General features: G+C 41.5%; 1 protein-coding gene across 1 annotated transcript in view; it reads right to left on the reverse strand.

The window, feature by feature from the left end:
• The window catches only part of LOC138952819 (myosin-I heavy chain-like), a 181,102-nt gene that overhangs the window by 20,029 nt on the left and 146,723 nt on the right, over window positions 1-14,350 (reverse strand). Inside the window, exons 24-36 of the mRNA XM_070324555.1 lie at window positions 13,555-13,686; window positions 12,694-12,852; window positions 12,260-12,330; window positions 11,661-11,850; window positions 11,228-11,325; window positions 10,682-10,769; window positions 9,762-10,166; window positions 9,137-9,273; window positions 7,176-7,372; window positions 6,651-6,770; window positions 2,316-2,482; window positions 1,795-1,871; window positions 1-132 (exon numbers count right to left, since the gene is read on the reverse strand). The exon at window positions 1-132 is cut by the window's left edge and continues 32 nt beyond it. Of these exons, the coding sequence (XP_070180656.1) occupies window positions 1-132; window positions 1,795-1,871; window positions 2,316-2,482; window positions 6,651-6,770; window positions 7,176-7,372; window positions 9,137-9,273; window positions 9,762-10,166; window positions 10,682-10,769; window positions 11,228-11,325; window positions 11,661-11,850; window positions 12,260-12,330; window positions 12,694-12,852; window positions 13,555-13,686 (1,973 nt within the window). The remainder of the gene's footprint in view (window positions 133-1,794; window positions 1,872-2,315; window positions 2,483-6,650; window positions 6,771-7,175; window positions 7,373-9,136; window positions 9,274-9,761; window positions 10,167-10,681; window positions 10,770-11,227; window positions 11,326-11,660; window positions 11,851-12,259; window positions 12,331-12,693; window positions 12,853-13,554; window positions 13,687-14,350) is intronic.

Genomic DNA, 14,350 nt, shown 5'->3' on the forward strand with positions numbered 1-14,350 from the left:
CACTCAGCATCAGACCTCATGCCGATCTTAGCCTTGATGGTTTTTATCACTTCTCCGCACGTTGCCGCCGAGTCAAACTCCACCACGCGCTGATCGCCGTTCAGGAAATATATCCTCTGCGTTATCAGTTTCCTGAGAACAAAATATGTGAGAGAACACTGGTGAGAAATTGGCATTTCATTGTCAATCTTCTCTACATGCTGATCACTGTTCTGGAAATATGTTCTCTGCGTTACCAGTTTCCTGGAGGCAAAATAGGACAGATAACACTGGTGAGAAATAGTCATGTAATTGTCAAATGTATATGAATATATTGAAATACAATGGTATTTGTAATGTTAAGCCCTTTACGATGAGAGGAAACCTGAAAATAAAGGACACCTTTTGTGGGCCCTTGGTCTAAAAATTCCTACCGAAGCTTGAGTTTTTTTTTAATCTCTAATGTTATTATTTGTATGTCTGTTGCTAATATTGTTCATTCAGTGTATTAACTCATTGTCTTCCAGGTACGGATATATCCGTACACACACATATGGGTCCATCTGACCAGGTACGAATATATCAGCTCAGATTGTTAGCTTCAGTCGCTTCTTACGCCTGCATTCCAGTGTGTTGATACACACTGTAACACAGTTCCACACAGTTACTACTATTCTGAGTGACCTGCTGCAGCACAACTGGTCTTGGCTAAAAAAAACTTGGTCAACATAGGTGGGGTAGAAAGTGTTAAGGACCAACAAGTCCAGTTGGTTGGTTGCATGGCTGTTGATGTTTCTTGTCTCAGGGGTCAACCGAGACCGATTCAGCATCTTATTGATATTCTCTGTTCTCAACGCAAACTTCAAAAACTATGTGCATTTCAGGTGAATCAAAGCATAACATAGAAGGTTCCTCAAAACTCAGATTATTAAAAACAGTAATTTGAATCTTGTTTAAAAAATGTCAAAAATGTAGTCCTAGGATACAAGTCCAGCTGGCTGTGAATATCTTGTACAGTAGTACCTACGGTAAAAGGACACCCTTGGGATCAGCCAAAAATGTTCCTAGAGAGAGAATACTTCATATCCTACAGGCTAAATATTTCGCCTCTAATATAAGGACTAAATATGGGTTATACGATAATTCGAGTTTTACGCCTTCACGGCTTTAGATAAGATACACAAGTGAATGCGTGTTTTAGGTGGTACAGTGGAACCTGCCCTGGAGACCACCTGTCCATAAAGACCGCCTGCCCATTAAGACCACCCCGAAGGATCCCCGACAGTCTCTGCGACTATATAAATCACCTGTCTAAAGAAACCACCTGTCTAAAGAGACCACTTTTGCTCAGTCCCTTGGGTGGTCTCTTTATACAGGTTCGACTGTATCAGCCATCTGCACTTATGGCAGGATGACCAAGGTCTTTTACGTGCCACTGTGGTGACACAGGGATGGGACATGGCTACCGTCTCTGGGTCTGCACATAAACTTGACCCATGTCCGTCCAAGCTGGGAGTCAAACCTGCGACCTAAGGATCACAAGTCCAGTGCTCTACCAACTGAGCTAACCGGGCCCCCAAAGTGTTCCCACATTGCAGGTGGCCTGTTATGATTTTTTTTTTCCTTGGCAGAGATTCTAGACAAAGGGACAACAGGTGTCCTTTCAAGGGAGGTGTCCTCTTATCGCAGGGGCCTTACAAGGCAGGTATACGACTGTATAGTGTTTCATTGAATGTTCTATCTTGTTTTTTGAGTGTGGAACACTTGCTGCACCTCTCCACACAAAAGATTGCACTTTGCATACTGTTCTCTCACCTTAGTACTACACACTGGATTTCTTGCACAGATGGTGGGAACTTCCTCCTCTTCTTTTCCATCGTTCTCGACAGGCACTGAAACACAGAAAATACAGTGTCATTTTTCAGGTAATGGTCGGGAAAATGACATCAAGATATTTTGGAGCAGTGCAAAATCTGCATGCTGACTTTGGACTGCATGATCATTATGTTCTCAACTCTTCACAAAAAACTGACTGGTAACACAGAAACTGTAACGGATCCTGCATGTATGCCTGTGAGTGAATTGTATCGGTGCATGTGACCTGTTTGATGGTGTGTGTGTGTGTGTGTGTGTGTGTGTGTGTGTGTGTGTGTGTGTGTGTGTGTGTGTGTGTGTGTGTGTGTGTGTGCATTTGTGTGTGTATCTGTGTGGTTGTACAGCCTGCAAGCCTATAAGTATCCCATTGTCTCTTCATCAGAATTTTCTATCTTTCTATCTTTGTTGCTTTTTTTAATTTCCTTCAAGAGCAATCCATCCACAGAAATAAAATATCTCACCTTGAGACAGAAGCGGGCAAACTTGCCCTCATCCGTAGTGGTGTCCATGGCACATTTCTTGAGGTGGACCTGCACATACTTGTAGACACGAGAGTTCGCTGGCGGTAGAGTAGCGCACGTCACAGCTAGCAGCTGCCACGATCGTCGGTTCACCACACTGTTTGGATCTGAAAGGTGTATGACCAGTTTGGTGAGACTCTTATGTGTTTTAATTTATTCCCTCAAAATTTCACTGCTGTGTATTAACTCAATTTTGAAGTTAAATTGTCATTCCTGTAATAGAAGTTTTAAAGTTATAACTATTGCATATCATTGAATATTTTTTTGGGGAAAAAAGAATATAGCTTTGGTCATATTTTCCCATTTGTTTTAACTTAGTTTCTATTTTCATTTCTTTTTTAAAATGTATGTATTAATTGATTAATGAACAGTATTTGTTTATTGTTTGATTGACATTATGCAGATCATAGGCCATCTGACCAACAGATAAGATATAAGTAGAAAGGGGAGACAATCAATAACTACAGTCGAACCCACCTAAAACGAACACGCTAGTTACGAATTTTGACTTATAACGTATTAGTTTTAAGTTCCCAACTGAATACCTCTTTCTTCATGCTTAAAAAAAATGCTTGAAACGAATTCTTTATAACGAATTTATGCTTATAACGAGCACTTTTTGGATTCCCAAGCATGCATAATGTCTGTAATTTACTCACGCTTATGACGAAATCTTTAAACTCGTCCCGAGATCGACATATCATATCATTTGCATAACGAACCCCTCTTTTAACAAACACGTTTTCATCGCCCCAGAGCCGCTTTGTCTCTAAAAGTCACAAGGCTACAAGGATCAGATCAAAGGCAGGTCCATTGTGATGGCTGGGTGGCCTTCTTTATAGACACTGACCTTCTTCCCATGGGTCATTGACCCAGTTTTGGCTATGAGAGGTGGTTCCCCTTTCATATGAGAGAGGAAACACTTCCTGCACCCGGTCACTGACCCAGTTTAACCTATGGGGAGTTTAACCTATGGGGCGGTCTCTTTGATGTCTTGAGAGGAAACTTGGCCAGGGTAGTACATGCACCAGACTGGTGGACACTATGAAATCGGAGATTGATCAGAATGTACATGTACATGCTTTTACATGACTTTTTAAATTTTACTTCTAAAATTGTGACAGTAAAAAAATCAATCAATTCTCTTCATGCGAATTTCGGTTAATACGAACTTATTTCCCGATCCCCAGTGATTCGTCTTAAGCGAGTTCGACTGTATTAGCTATTCTCTGACACCCTTTTTTTGACCAGTATACATTAAATAAACTACATTTCTATACTAATGAACTAAACTATATGAAACTATAACCACTCCATGCAGGAGGTCTGGGTGTGTGTAACTGAATAGGATGAAACTTAGTACAGCTGTGAAACTTCAGTTGAACACCCCATCATCCCCCCCCCCCCCCCCCCCCCAATTTAAGATCTGACTTTTCCATGTTTCTAGTCAAATAAGGAGGGTACCACATTAGCTGAACACAGAACAGCAATAAACCATGGGAAGGTTGTTCAAATTATTATATGATGGTACATACAATTTCTCTTAGATTTTCTTTTTCTTTTTGTTTTGTTATGAGAATGTTGAAAACAGGATTACTACAGTGGACAGATGTCTTTTTTTTTTTTAATCTACGGTGGTGTTAAACACATTTGATGCAAAACAGGATGCCTAACCCTTGGCAAGAATTCTGTAGAGACGTCAATTTAAAGGAATTCAGAGCAAACTCATCTCATGAAAAACCCACATGTGCAGCAACTCTCCACTACATAACTGGTCTCTAAATAACTATACACCCACTCGACTAAAGCAAAAATAATTCTTCACAGTTCTCAATGAATAGGCATTCAGAGCAAAGACATCTCAGAAACTCACATACTAACTTAGCCCACTCATACGAACATAATCGCCAACTGTTTTTAAAGGGACAATTGAATCTTTAAAAGCAGTTAGGGTAATTAATCTGGGTTGAGCTGGCTCCAAGGAGATGCAACGAACACTCGAACCAAACTCATCAGAAAAGTATACCTGCAAATCTCCACTCCACCCTTCACTAACTAGATCCACACACAATACTTACATGCAACAGGTTTCTTATCTTTAGCTTCTTTTTTCGGAGCTGCCCTAGGCAAGAAGAGAAGACATAATTTACAAGCATGCACAAACAAAGCACTGTGACAGACAGTCTTAGCAGCCACCTTACACTCTACAATCCAGCAAACCAAACTTCTAAGGATTTCTACACATTCCAAAGCATTCAAACCCCTTTCCTCTACCACTGATCTTCATGCAGACACCGAAACGTAGAGCTTACAGCTGTGCTGGACTATGATATCTTGACTGTCTGATAGACGACACTCACATCCAGAATCTGACATTCACACAAGCAGAAAACAGGGAAAGTAAAACAGTTATAGATGCAGTCGAACAAGTAAAAAAAATAAGTTATATACAGAGAGAAAAAAATAAATCTGCATCGAGAAAAACATGAAAATGTGAAGAGAAAAAAAGAGAGGAGAAACAGGTAAGAGTCCATGATTGCAGGCATCAAAATCAGGCATTCACTCACAACAGACTAGGTAAGACGAGTTGTGTTAACTGATAGTAACTAAAGTGAACATTTAGATCTAGACTCATTATCAAATGAAAAAAAATCAGGCACAATCACTGAAAAGAAACAGAATACAAGTACCTATACTCAATCATGCTTTGTTGCTCAGAAAGTTACCAAAATACACCTATCAGAACGAAATTTACAACACAAGAAATAAAGACTAGAACAAAATACATGTATTGTTAAAATAGTATTTCTAACACTGGCAAAATGCAGGTGCAAACAACAATGATGGTGAGACGACAGAGTTTTAACATGGCATACAGAATGCAATGCATGATTAACAGACAACAGAAGAAGAAGAAGAAGAAAGGACAACAGCAACAGTGCTGAAAGATACTTCCTTCCAGTGTGAATCGTATCTTGTAAACCATGCACCACAGATTTTTCAGGCTTTTACATCAATCAATCAATCAATGACGCTTATATCGCGCATATTCCGTGGGTACAGTTCTAGGCGCTCTGCAGTGATGCCGTGTGAGATGAAATTTTATACGGCCAGTAGATTGCAGCCATTTCGGCGCATATTTACCTTTCACGGCCTATTATTCCAAGTCACACGGGTATAGGTAGACAATTATTAACTGTGCCTAAGCAATTTTGCCAGGAAAGACCCTTTTGTCAATCGTGGGATCTTTAACGTGCACACCCAATGTAGTGTACACGGGGGGAGGGTTCGGACACCGAAGAGAGTCTGCACACAAAGTTGACTCTGAAATAAATTTCCGCCGAACCTGGGATCGAACTCACGCTGACAGCGGCCAACTGAATACAAATCCAGCGCGCTACCAACTGAGCTATATCCCCGCCTTACACTTGGACACATACCAAAAATCAACAGCCTGGCTGCTTAATAGCTAGTTTTTCAGTGGAGATTTTTCAGCTGTGACAATGTGCTGATTTAATAATTCAGCAACAAAAAACGACTAATGTCCAACCAGCCCTGGCAACCACTCCTTGATAATGACCACCTGCCTATTATAAAACGATCATCACAAAGAAACCCTGCCAAAGTTCTTTCATACATAATTCACCTGTCCATAACGACGTTCTGCCTTTAAGGACCACTTTTGGTTGGTCCCTTGGGTGGTCGTTATAGACCGTTTCGACTGTACATGCTCTTCACAGACAACAGTCAGGCCATACATTCTGTGTGTGTCTTAGTGGAAGGGTGCTCTTTTTCATTTTTCATTTCATTTTCATTACTTTATTGTCCCATCGCTGGGAAATTCGGGTCGCTTCCTCCCAGTGGAAAGCTAGCAGCAACGGAGTCGCGCTACCCAGGTGTCTGCGTGTTTAGGTGTATTCAGCCACCTGCACTTATTGCAGAATGACCAAGGTCTTTTACGTGCCATTGTGATGACACGGGGGTGGGACATGGCTTCCATCTATGGGTCTGCACATAAAGTTGACCCGTGTCCGTCCCGGCCCGAATTTGAACCTGCGACCTTCCGATCACAAGTCCAGTGCTCTACCATCTGAGCTACCGGGCCCTTATATCCCATGTAAAACCTAAACAAATCTACAGTGATTTAATTACAATTACGGCTGTTCACACAGGAAAGAAGGTATCTTCAAAACACTCCGGTGCATTATGGTGCATGTGCAGACACAGATGAGGATGCATACCCAGAATTTAAGTCATTAACTTTCCGAAGCCTACCTGGATGATCAGTGGTCTGCTTAATGAGCTGCAGGTAAAACTCGTTACACAAGAAATCACTCTCCAGACACTTCAGCATGACATTCTGCATCATCGTCACGTGATCTTCGTCTGTATCCGCTGAAAACAACAATAATGTTGGATTAGACAACTATAAAAACAAAACAAATTATAAATAAATCCTTCAAAATCTGTGCATCCATCTGTATACTAAGAGGGCTGGTCACATATTCATGGTTGCATAAATTACATAAATGTGAGGTATAAAAAACCCTACCTAAAAGTTTTCCGAGCCACTTATACTTTCCCACCAGAACACTCATATTTTTGTATCTGCTTTGTGTTTCTGGCTCCAAAGATAACCAACTGAGCCCACTCACATTGTCTGTGCTGCACGCTTGAGTTTCAGCTGAGTTTAATAACCATCTCTGAGAGAACCACCATAAATATTTCCCATAGCTTCTTAAAAGGTCTTCTACCATCTCTGACTCAAAATACACTGTAATTTACAAATGCGTTTCATACCTGACTCCTCAATCCCAGAGTAGATGAGGATGCAGTTGAACATCTTGATGGCCGTCTCTTCTTGCGTTGGGTTGTGTATGAGTGTCAGGGACTGGCGTAGCGGTGACTTGCTGTACGACCAGAAGTCCACCGTGAAATTGCTGCCTGCGTCGCTGCTTGCGTAGCTACGCAGTTTGTCCAGTTTGGATTTGGTCAGCCTGTGAATTATCATATTATCAAGTAAGTTCACGGATACATATACTGATCAATTAAAAACTTATCAACGAGAACTTTTATCAATGATTACGCTTTGGTAGATTGTCTATGCACATTTTTTGTAACCTCCATCCCCGTATTCATGACCCTGTTTTTTTCAAACTGAACTGACAAAGCATCTAGAACATGTATGCAATATGTTCAAAGTTGTTATATTATATTTTTTTTGTTTAATATCATAAGATACTCCAGTAACCTTGATATTCCTGTTGTACAATATCATTGCACACACCATTTTCTCTTCATTTTCTCTCAATTTAAGTGTCCCCTGGCACCTGTTTGACCTGTTTTACAGAAAGACCAAGGACTACAAGGTTGTCGTCACCAAGACTGAGACTGGTCTTTTTTGCACAGAATCAAATGACGACATTTATAACAAATGACGTCATTATCCAGATTGGTACATAACGTATTATTGTGCATAATTTCTTTGTGATCCGTTGTGTTTTCGTAAAGATACAGTGTATTTAGTGTAAGCAAGAGACACTGGCCTAAAAAATGGCGGCAAAAAGCACATTTTCAGAGAAGGATTTTCGATCCTACATCAAAATAAGAATGGCACTTGGTAAAACGGCCGGTGACATACTTGAAGAGCTGAGAACTGTAAGCCCAGGCACAGCACCATCTCGCGCGACAGTTTTTCGGTGGGCAAAGCATTTCTCAACAGGGAAAACGTCTGTGAAAGATGCAAGGGGAAAAGTGAAGAAACCACCTGTAACCGACAATAAAATGGAGTCCCATGTGCAACGGTTAGTTGATGAAGATCCCCGAGTGAGCAGTCATTTTATCGCCGAAACACTGGACATTTCGTCGTCGTCTGTCTTGAGAATTTTAAAACACAAACTTGGATACACAAAGGTGTGCGCGCGATGGGTACCACATTTCCTCACTGAAGAGAACAAGAGGTGTAGGGTTACGTTTGCCCAACGGCTACTCAAGATATACGACGGATGTGATCAAAAACGCTTGGATGAGATCGTGACTGGAGACGAAACTTGGGTGTACTTCTTTGAGCCAAAAAGAAAAGCTCAAAACAAAGCATGGATTAAAAAAAAGGTGCCAATGCCCCTCGGATCGTGCGAAAAAGTCGCTCCGGCAAGAAGGTTTTATACACAATATTTTATAACACAAAGGGCGTCATTTTTCAAAAACCACGCGAAAAAGGCAGAAGCATCACTGGGGTGTACTACAAGGAAAAAGTTCTTGCTGGCATCGTTCGTTACTACAAGAGAGCCAGACCAACTACAGGATTGAAAGGGATCAAATTACTTCATGATAACGCACCTGCTCACAAATCCAAGGTGGTGAAAGAGTACCTGGAGGAAGAAAACTTTGAAACTTTGCCACATCCTCCCTACTCTCCTGATCTTGCACCCTGTGACTTTTTTTTGTTTCCTCATCTGAAAAGACAATTGGCTGGGCGTCGATTTGACAGTCGATCAGCCCTCGGATCGGCTGTTTTCCAGTGTCTGAACCAGGTGCCAAAAAACGACTTCAAACGGTCATTTCTTGACTGGGTCCAACGACTTAAACTGTGTGTAGCCGCTAAGGGAGAATACTTCGAGGGTTTGAAATAAAAAACAACTGCATCATCTAAAGATTTCCCGGTTTTTGAGACCAGTCTCAGTCTTCGTGACGACAACCTTGTATTTCATGGAGAACCAAGCCTAACACAACAATTATCATAACAAATTTAAAATCCTTACCTCCTGAGAGTGTTTTTGAGGAAGCCTGTGCTGCTTTCTTGAGGGGGTCGCTGCAAGACTCTGCTCTCAGCCAGTGCCTTGCGACAGCGAACAATTTCTTCGTACAGCTTCAACTTCTCTTCATCTGTCAGCTTCATCTGGAGAGGTCAAGGACATTCATTTACTGCTGCAATACTGAAGTATATGACAGGAAATTAAGGAAAAGTTTTCTGCAAAGGCGAGTCAATTTTAAAGATAGAAAAAAAAAGAAGAATGAAAAATATCTAAGTTTTCATTGTGTTTGTCATGAAAAAAAGTTTTACATAATTTTTGCATGTACCAACTCACTGGATTATCAGCACTATTATGTCTCTTAAATATTCATCTTTCTCCTGTATTACTGCTTCGTAGGCGTCCTTTAGACATCTTATTCTCACTCCATTCAGCTTCCCAATGGAGAAAAGCAAAATCACTGAAACTGTAAGGGGGCCCTGAACATGTGAAAATTTAAGTACAAAATGGTGCAAATTATGATGCAAATCTGAGCAAATCTAAAGTTGTATTATTCGTTCAACGTTTCACTGTAACACGCGAAGTTGCAGAAATGTGGGAGCCCAATACTCGTTCCTCAGCAAACAGCCAATACCTTTTTCAAGCTGTCATGCTCTGTTTTCATCCAGGTGGCATGATGCGGCGAATAGCTGGCGATGAGGTGACCGATATCCTCCTTGTGCTGCGTCTCAAACATGAATGTCTTCTGCGTGCATCCCGCCTGCGTCCTGTTGCTCAACTCTAGCGTCACATAGTTGTCATTGGGATCGATCGAGATGGAGTCGATGTCGTAATACTTGAAATCGTGGATCACAAACTTGTCTTTGGTGCGAACGAACTTGACACCATCCATGTTGACAGCAAGGAGGGTTTCAGAAGCGTGGGACCAGAGACCCTTGTGGACGATGGAGAAGAGGGTGCAGCCGTAGAGTGGGAACTGCTTGACGCACGTCAGGTACCACACCTTGGCTTCCAGCTCACTCTTCTCGGCTCCATAATGCTGGGAGAATTACAACATGCAAAGGTCAAATACTTGCATACTACTGTTTTTTAACAAGGTTATAATATTACTGCAACTGGGATCTATCATTATATACTCATTATCTCTGCATCCAAAATGGAATACAAGCACTTTGCTAACTTCTCTTTTTTAACGGGGTTACTGCAACAGTGATCTATCATTACCCATTATTCCTGCATCCAAAATGCATTACAAGCACTTTGCTAAGTTTTCTGACACTTCCAGGTTAATAACTGTTTTCAACTGAAGATCTGTATTATTGTATGTGCCTCTGACTTATAAGCTTTTTACCTTTAAAACGTGTGTAGTTGTGAACAGGGGGATTTTGGAATTTGACAAAACAAATCATTCATTAGCCAGTCACTAAGCTCAGTTGAAGGTTCATGCCCGAAACTAAAGAGACACGAGAGCAGTCTAGATCTGTTTTCCTAGCTAACATGTTGAAAATCAAAGCAAATCGCACACTTAAATCGGCAATACAAGGGGGTTCCTACCTTGTGGGCTTTGGCCACCTCCTGTGACCAGTTCTTGCCTGATGAAGCTAGGATCCTCTTGCACAGATACTGGTCTGCTTCACTATACCTGTCAACACAATCCACCATAGAATACAAGTAATGCAATATGCACTCAACATGATCTCTGCCTAACGTTACAATGGATCTTGTATGTTTCAGTCATCCTAACTATAAAACATTATCCCAGTTGGGTGGGACCCAGTTTTGCTTCATGCACCTCAGTCTTGGCCAAGCCCCGCCACTCTTCAGGGCCTGTGAAGGAACTACATGTACAGGTTATGGTTAATTGTTTTATGTAGGTTGTACATTTAATTGTTCTATTCTGTATATGTTCTTTTGTAAGGGGCCCAGAGCCATACTAGGTTAGGCACTTAAAAATGTCCAGTTATTATTATTATTATTATTATTATTACAGGACAACCAACTTCATCTTGTGAATTGATCTCAAAATGTGACAGGCGAACGAGAAGAAGAAGAACACGGAGTCCAAACAGACGGACAGATATAACGTATGATGTGATTTACCTGAACTCCTTGTCATCTCCGTAAGGTCCCCATATCACCTGTGCCTGTAGACCTGCAAGTTGTAGTGCCACCTTGTCCGACACTGAGAACTCATCCAGCTGAAACATAATCACCGGGATGATATAGCTTCCGTACGGGTGTTACCACATAAAATTCATCCACTTACTTTTGCAATTAATTTCTTCGAATGATTTTCAAGTTTAAACATTTGAAACGCTGAAGTACAGTCGAACCCGTCTGTATCAACCATCCAAGGGACCGGCCAAAAGTGGTCGCTATGGACAGGTTGTCGCTATAGAAAGGTGAATTATATTGAATAAAATTCATCAGGGATCCCTTGGGAGTTGTCGTTGTGGGCTGGTGGTCGCTTTCAAGAGGTGGTCGCAAGGACATGTTTGACTGTATATAAATAAAAATGGATGTTTTGACTCACCTTGACAACCTTGTTGACAGCCTCAGCGTACAGTAAGTGGTACTCAATGGGGTCGTTGGGAATGTCGTGGACGTGGCGGTACACACGCTTCCGGAACACCAGTCTGGCATCGGAGCTTCCCAGTGCCATCGTCTGCCTCTTCTTGGACATCGTCTCGTTCTTTGACATCTGGGCTGACAGCGTGTCGGCACTGCAAGTAGATTTTTTTGTTTAAGTTAATTTGGAGTGTAGCTGATTAGAACTTGTGGAGGTAATTACCCAAAAAGAATGTCGTGTGAGGACAATCTTCCTCTTCTTGGACATTGTCTTGTTTCAGGCTGGCAGCGTTTCAGCACTGTAAAAACTTGCACGAAGAGTGTTCAGAAAAGAATCAGTGGGCAGTTGTCCTCCCATGATTGGGGGCAGTTGTCTGGGGGCGATAATAGTTGCTTGTTCATTTCACTGCTTCTTATTCTGTCTTCTTTAAAGGGCTTACTTCCCTGTGTCTCTTAATTCACTCCAAAAGAGATTAAACATGTAAGTCTGAGTTGGGTATACATTTACTACAGAAAAGGACAACATTGATTTTCACAGGTCCATTCATCATATTGAATTCTCACCTTTCCCATTGAGCCAAGATATCTGCTACATATTCGTAGCTCCTGATGAATCTCTCATACTCGCTCGTTGCCTGGAAAACATACAGCAGAAAACAGAAAGAAAAAAACAGATCAGTAAAAATAATCAAGACCAACATTCTGATCTGGAATTTATATTTGTCAGGAATTACTTGTCGAGTGCCTATTCTTTTTTAAACAATGCTTATTATTTTCAAACTGTAGCATGCTCAGGACATGTTTCACCACTAATGCTAACATGTACATCAGTGTTAAGTTAAAAAGCATTTTTGAATATTTTCATTTTTCATTTTTTAGCTTTTGCAAATGCTTGATAAACTTGTGAAATTAGCATAAATTTCCAGTGAAATGTAGTTTTTTAACATTTTTATCACAATCATCAACATTATCACAGCAATACAAACTGTTGAACTCACCTCATACAAGGCCCATCCCTCCACAGACTTGAGACCGATTTTGCGGGCCACCTTCTCCAGCACTTCAATAGTTGTGTCCTTTGGTTGAAGGCTCACTGCCTTGGTTTTACCGTCCATAAAGAACACCTTGCACACTATGGGACTCTGTTGTTGTACACTCTGGAAAAACAAACACACACAAAAACGCTATCAATAATGTTCACGTTAACTCTAATTTGTTGTTACTTAACCGGTTTCTTTATAACATTATACCCTAACAAAATCCTGGCTCAGACTAAAACAGTTACAGCATTAATCAGCAAAAAAGTTTAATTATTGATTGGATTTCAAGGACACCACAAACAAGATCATCAGTCAGTTACAACTAGCATTTGTAGGTTCATTTAACTATCAATTAGTTTGCCTTCAAAGGTGAAAGATCACTGATTACACTTGAGCATGTCTGCATGACTACCGCTGCTGAATCGTAGATTTTTATTGCTGCACCCTTTCCTCATGATTTTCTTTTGGAAAATGAGCTAGCATGAGGCAATACGACTCCATTCCAGACAGTTCCAATTCCATCATCACATCAGATTAACTTCAGGCATGGGAATTAAAAAAAGTAAAAAAGGCTGAAAATGTTTAAGTTATAGCAAAGTCGACGACGCGAAGCGCCTAGCCTTACTTAAGCCCCCCCAGCATGTTTTTCTCCGAAGAACGCAAATGGTGCAATTTGGTGTCATCTGAGCTCCAAGTTTGCCATTAAATTCAGTTTTAAGAACCATTTTTGCCTCCCCCATTCTTTTTTTTCGGCGGACAGTTTTGCTTTTTCGGCGGAAATTTGCCTTTCGGGGGATAATTCCCATGCCTGTAACTTACCATGACTTCAATGGATGACGGAGGGAATTTTCGTGTGGTGGCACGTGGGATGGTGAGATGACTGTGGCACATCAAGGCATATTTCCCCGCTATGGGGTTGGAGCAGTTCTTTTTCACATAGGTCAGCAGATACTGAAAAACGAGAAAGTCAAAATGAACTGTAATCCCTTCCACTCTGAGTCATATCAGTACAGTGGAACCCCCTTTTTAAGACCCCTCGTTGTAAGACTACCCCGTTTTTTAAGACCCTATTTTTGTTCCAATTTTCTGTCCAATTAACCTCTGTACATACCGGCACGGTTGGCCTAGTGGTAAGGCGTCCGCCCCGTGATCGGGAGGTCGTGGGTTCGAACCCCGGCCGGGTCATACCTAAGACTTTAAAATTGGCAATCTAGTGGCTGCTCCGCCTGGCGTCTGGCATTATGGGGTTAGTGCTAGGACTGGTTGGTCCGGTGTCAGAATAATGTGACTGGGTGAGACAATGAAGCCTGTGCTGCGACTTCTGTCTTGTGTGTGGCGCACGTTATATGTCAAAGCAGCACCGCCCTGATATGGCCCTTCGTGGTCGGCTGGGCGTTAAGCAAGCAAACAAACAAACAAACAAACCTCTGTACATTAACGTCTATTTTCAGACTCCCTCCTTTTATGGACCTGATTTCCTTCAGTTTTTTGTTTAGGTCTTGAAAGGGGGGTTCCACTGTACCTACAATGTCAGGCCCCTCCAATGGGCGGGGATGTAGCTCAGTCGGTAGCGCGCTGGATTTGTATCCAGTTGGCCGCTGTCAGCGTGAGTTCG

This window comes from Littorina saxatilis, linkage group LG17 (genome assembly GCF_037325665.1).
Source record: "Littorina saxatilis isolate snail1 linkage group LG17, US_GU_Lsax_2.0, whole genome shotgun sequence".
NCBI lineage: Eukaryota > Metazoa > Mollusca > Gastropoda > Littorinimorpha > Littorinidae > Littorina > Littorina saxatilis.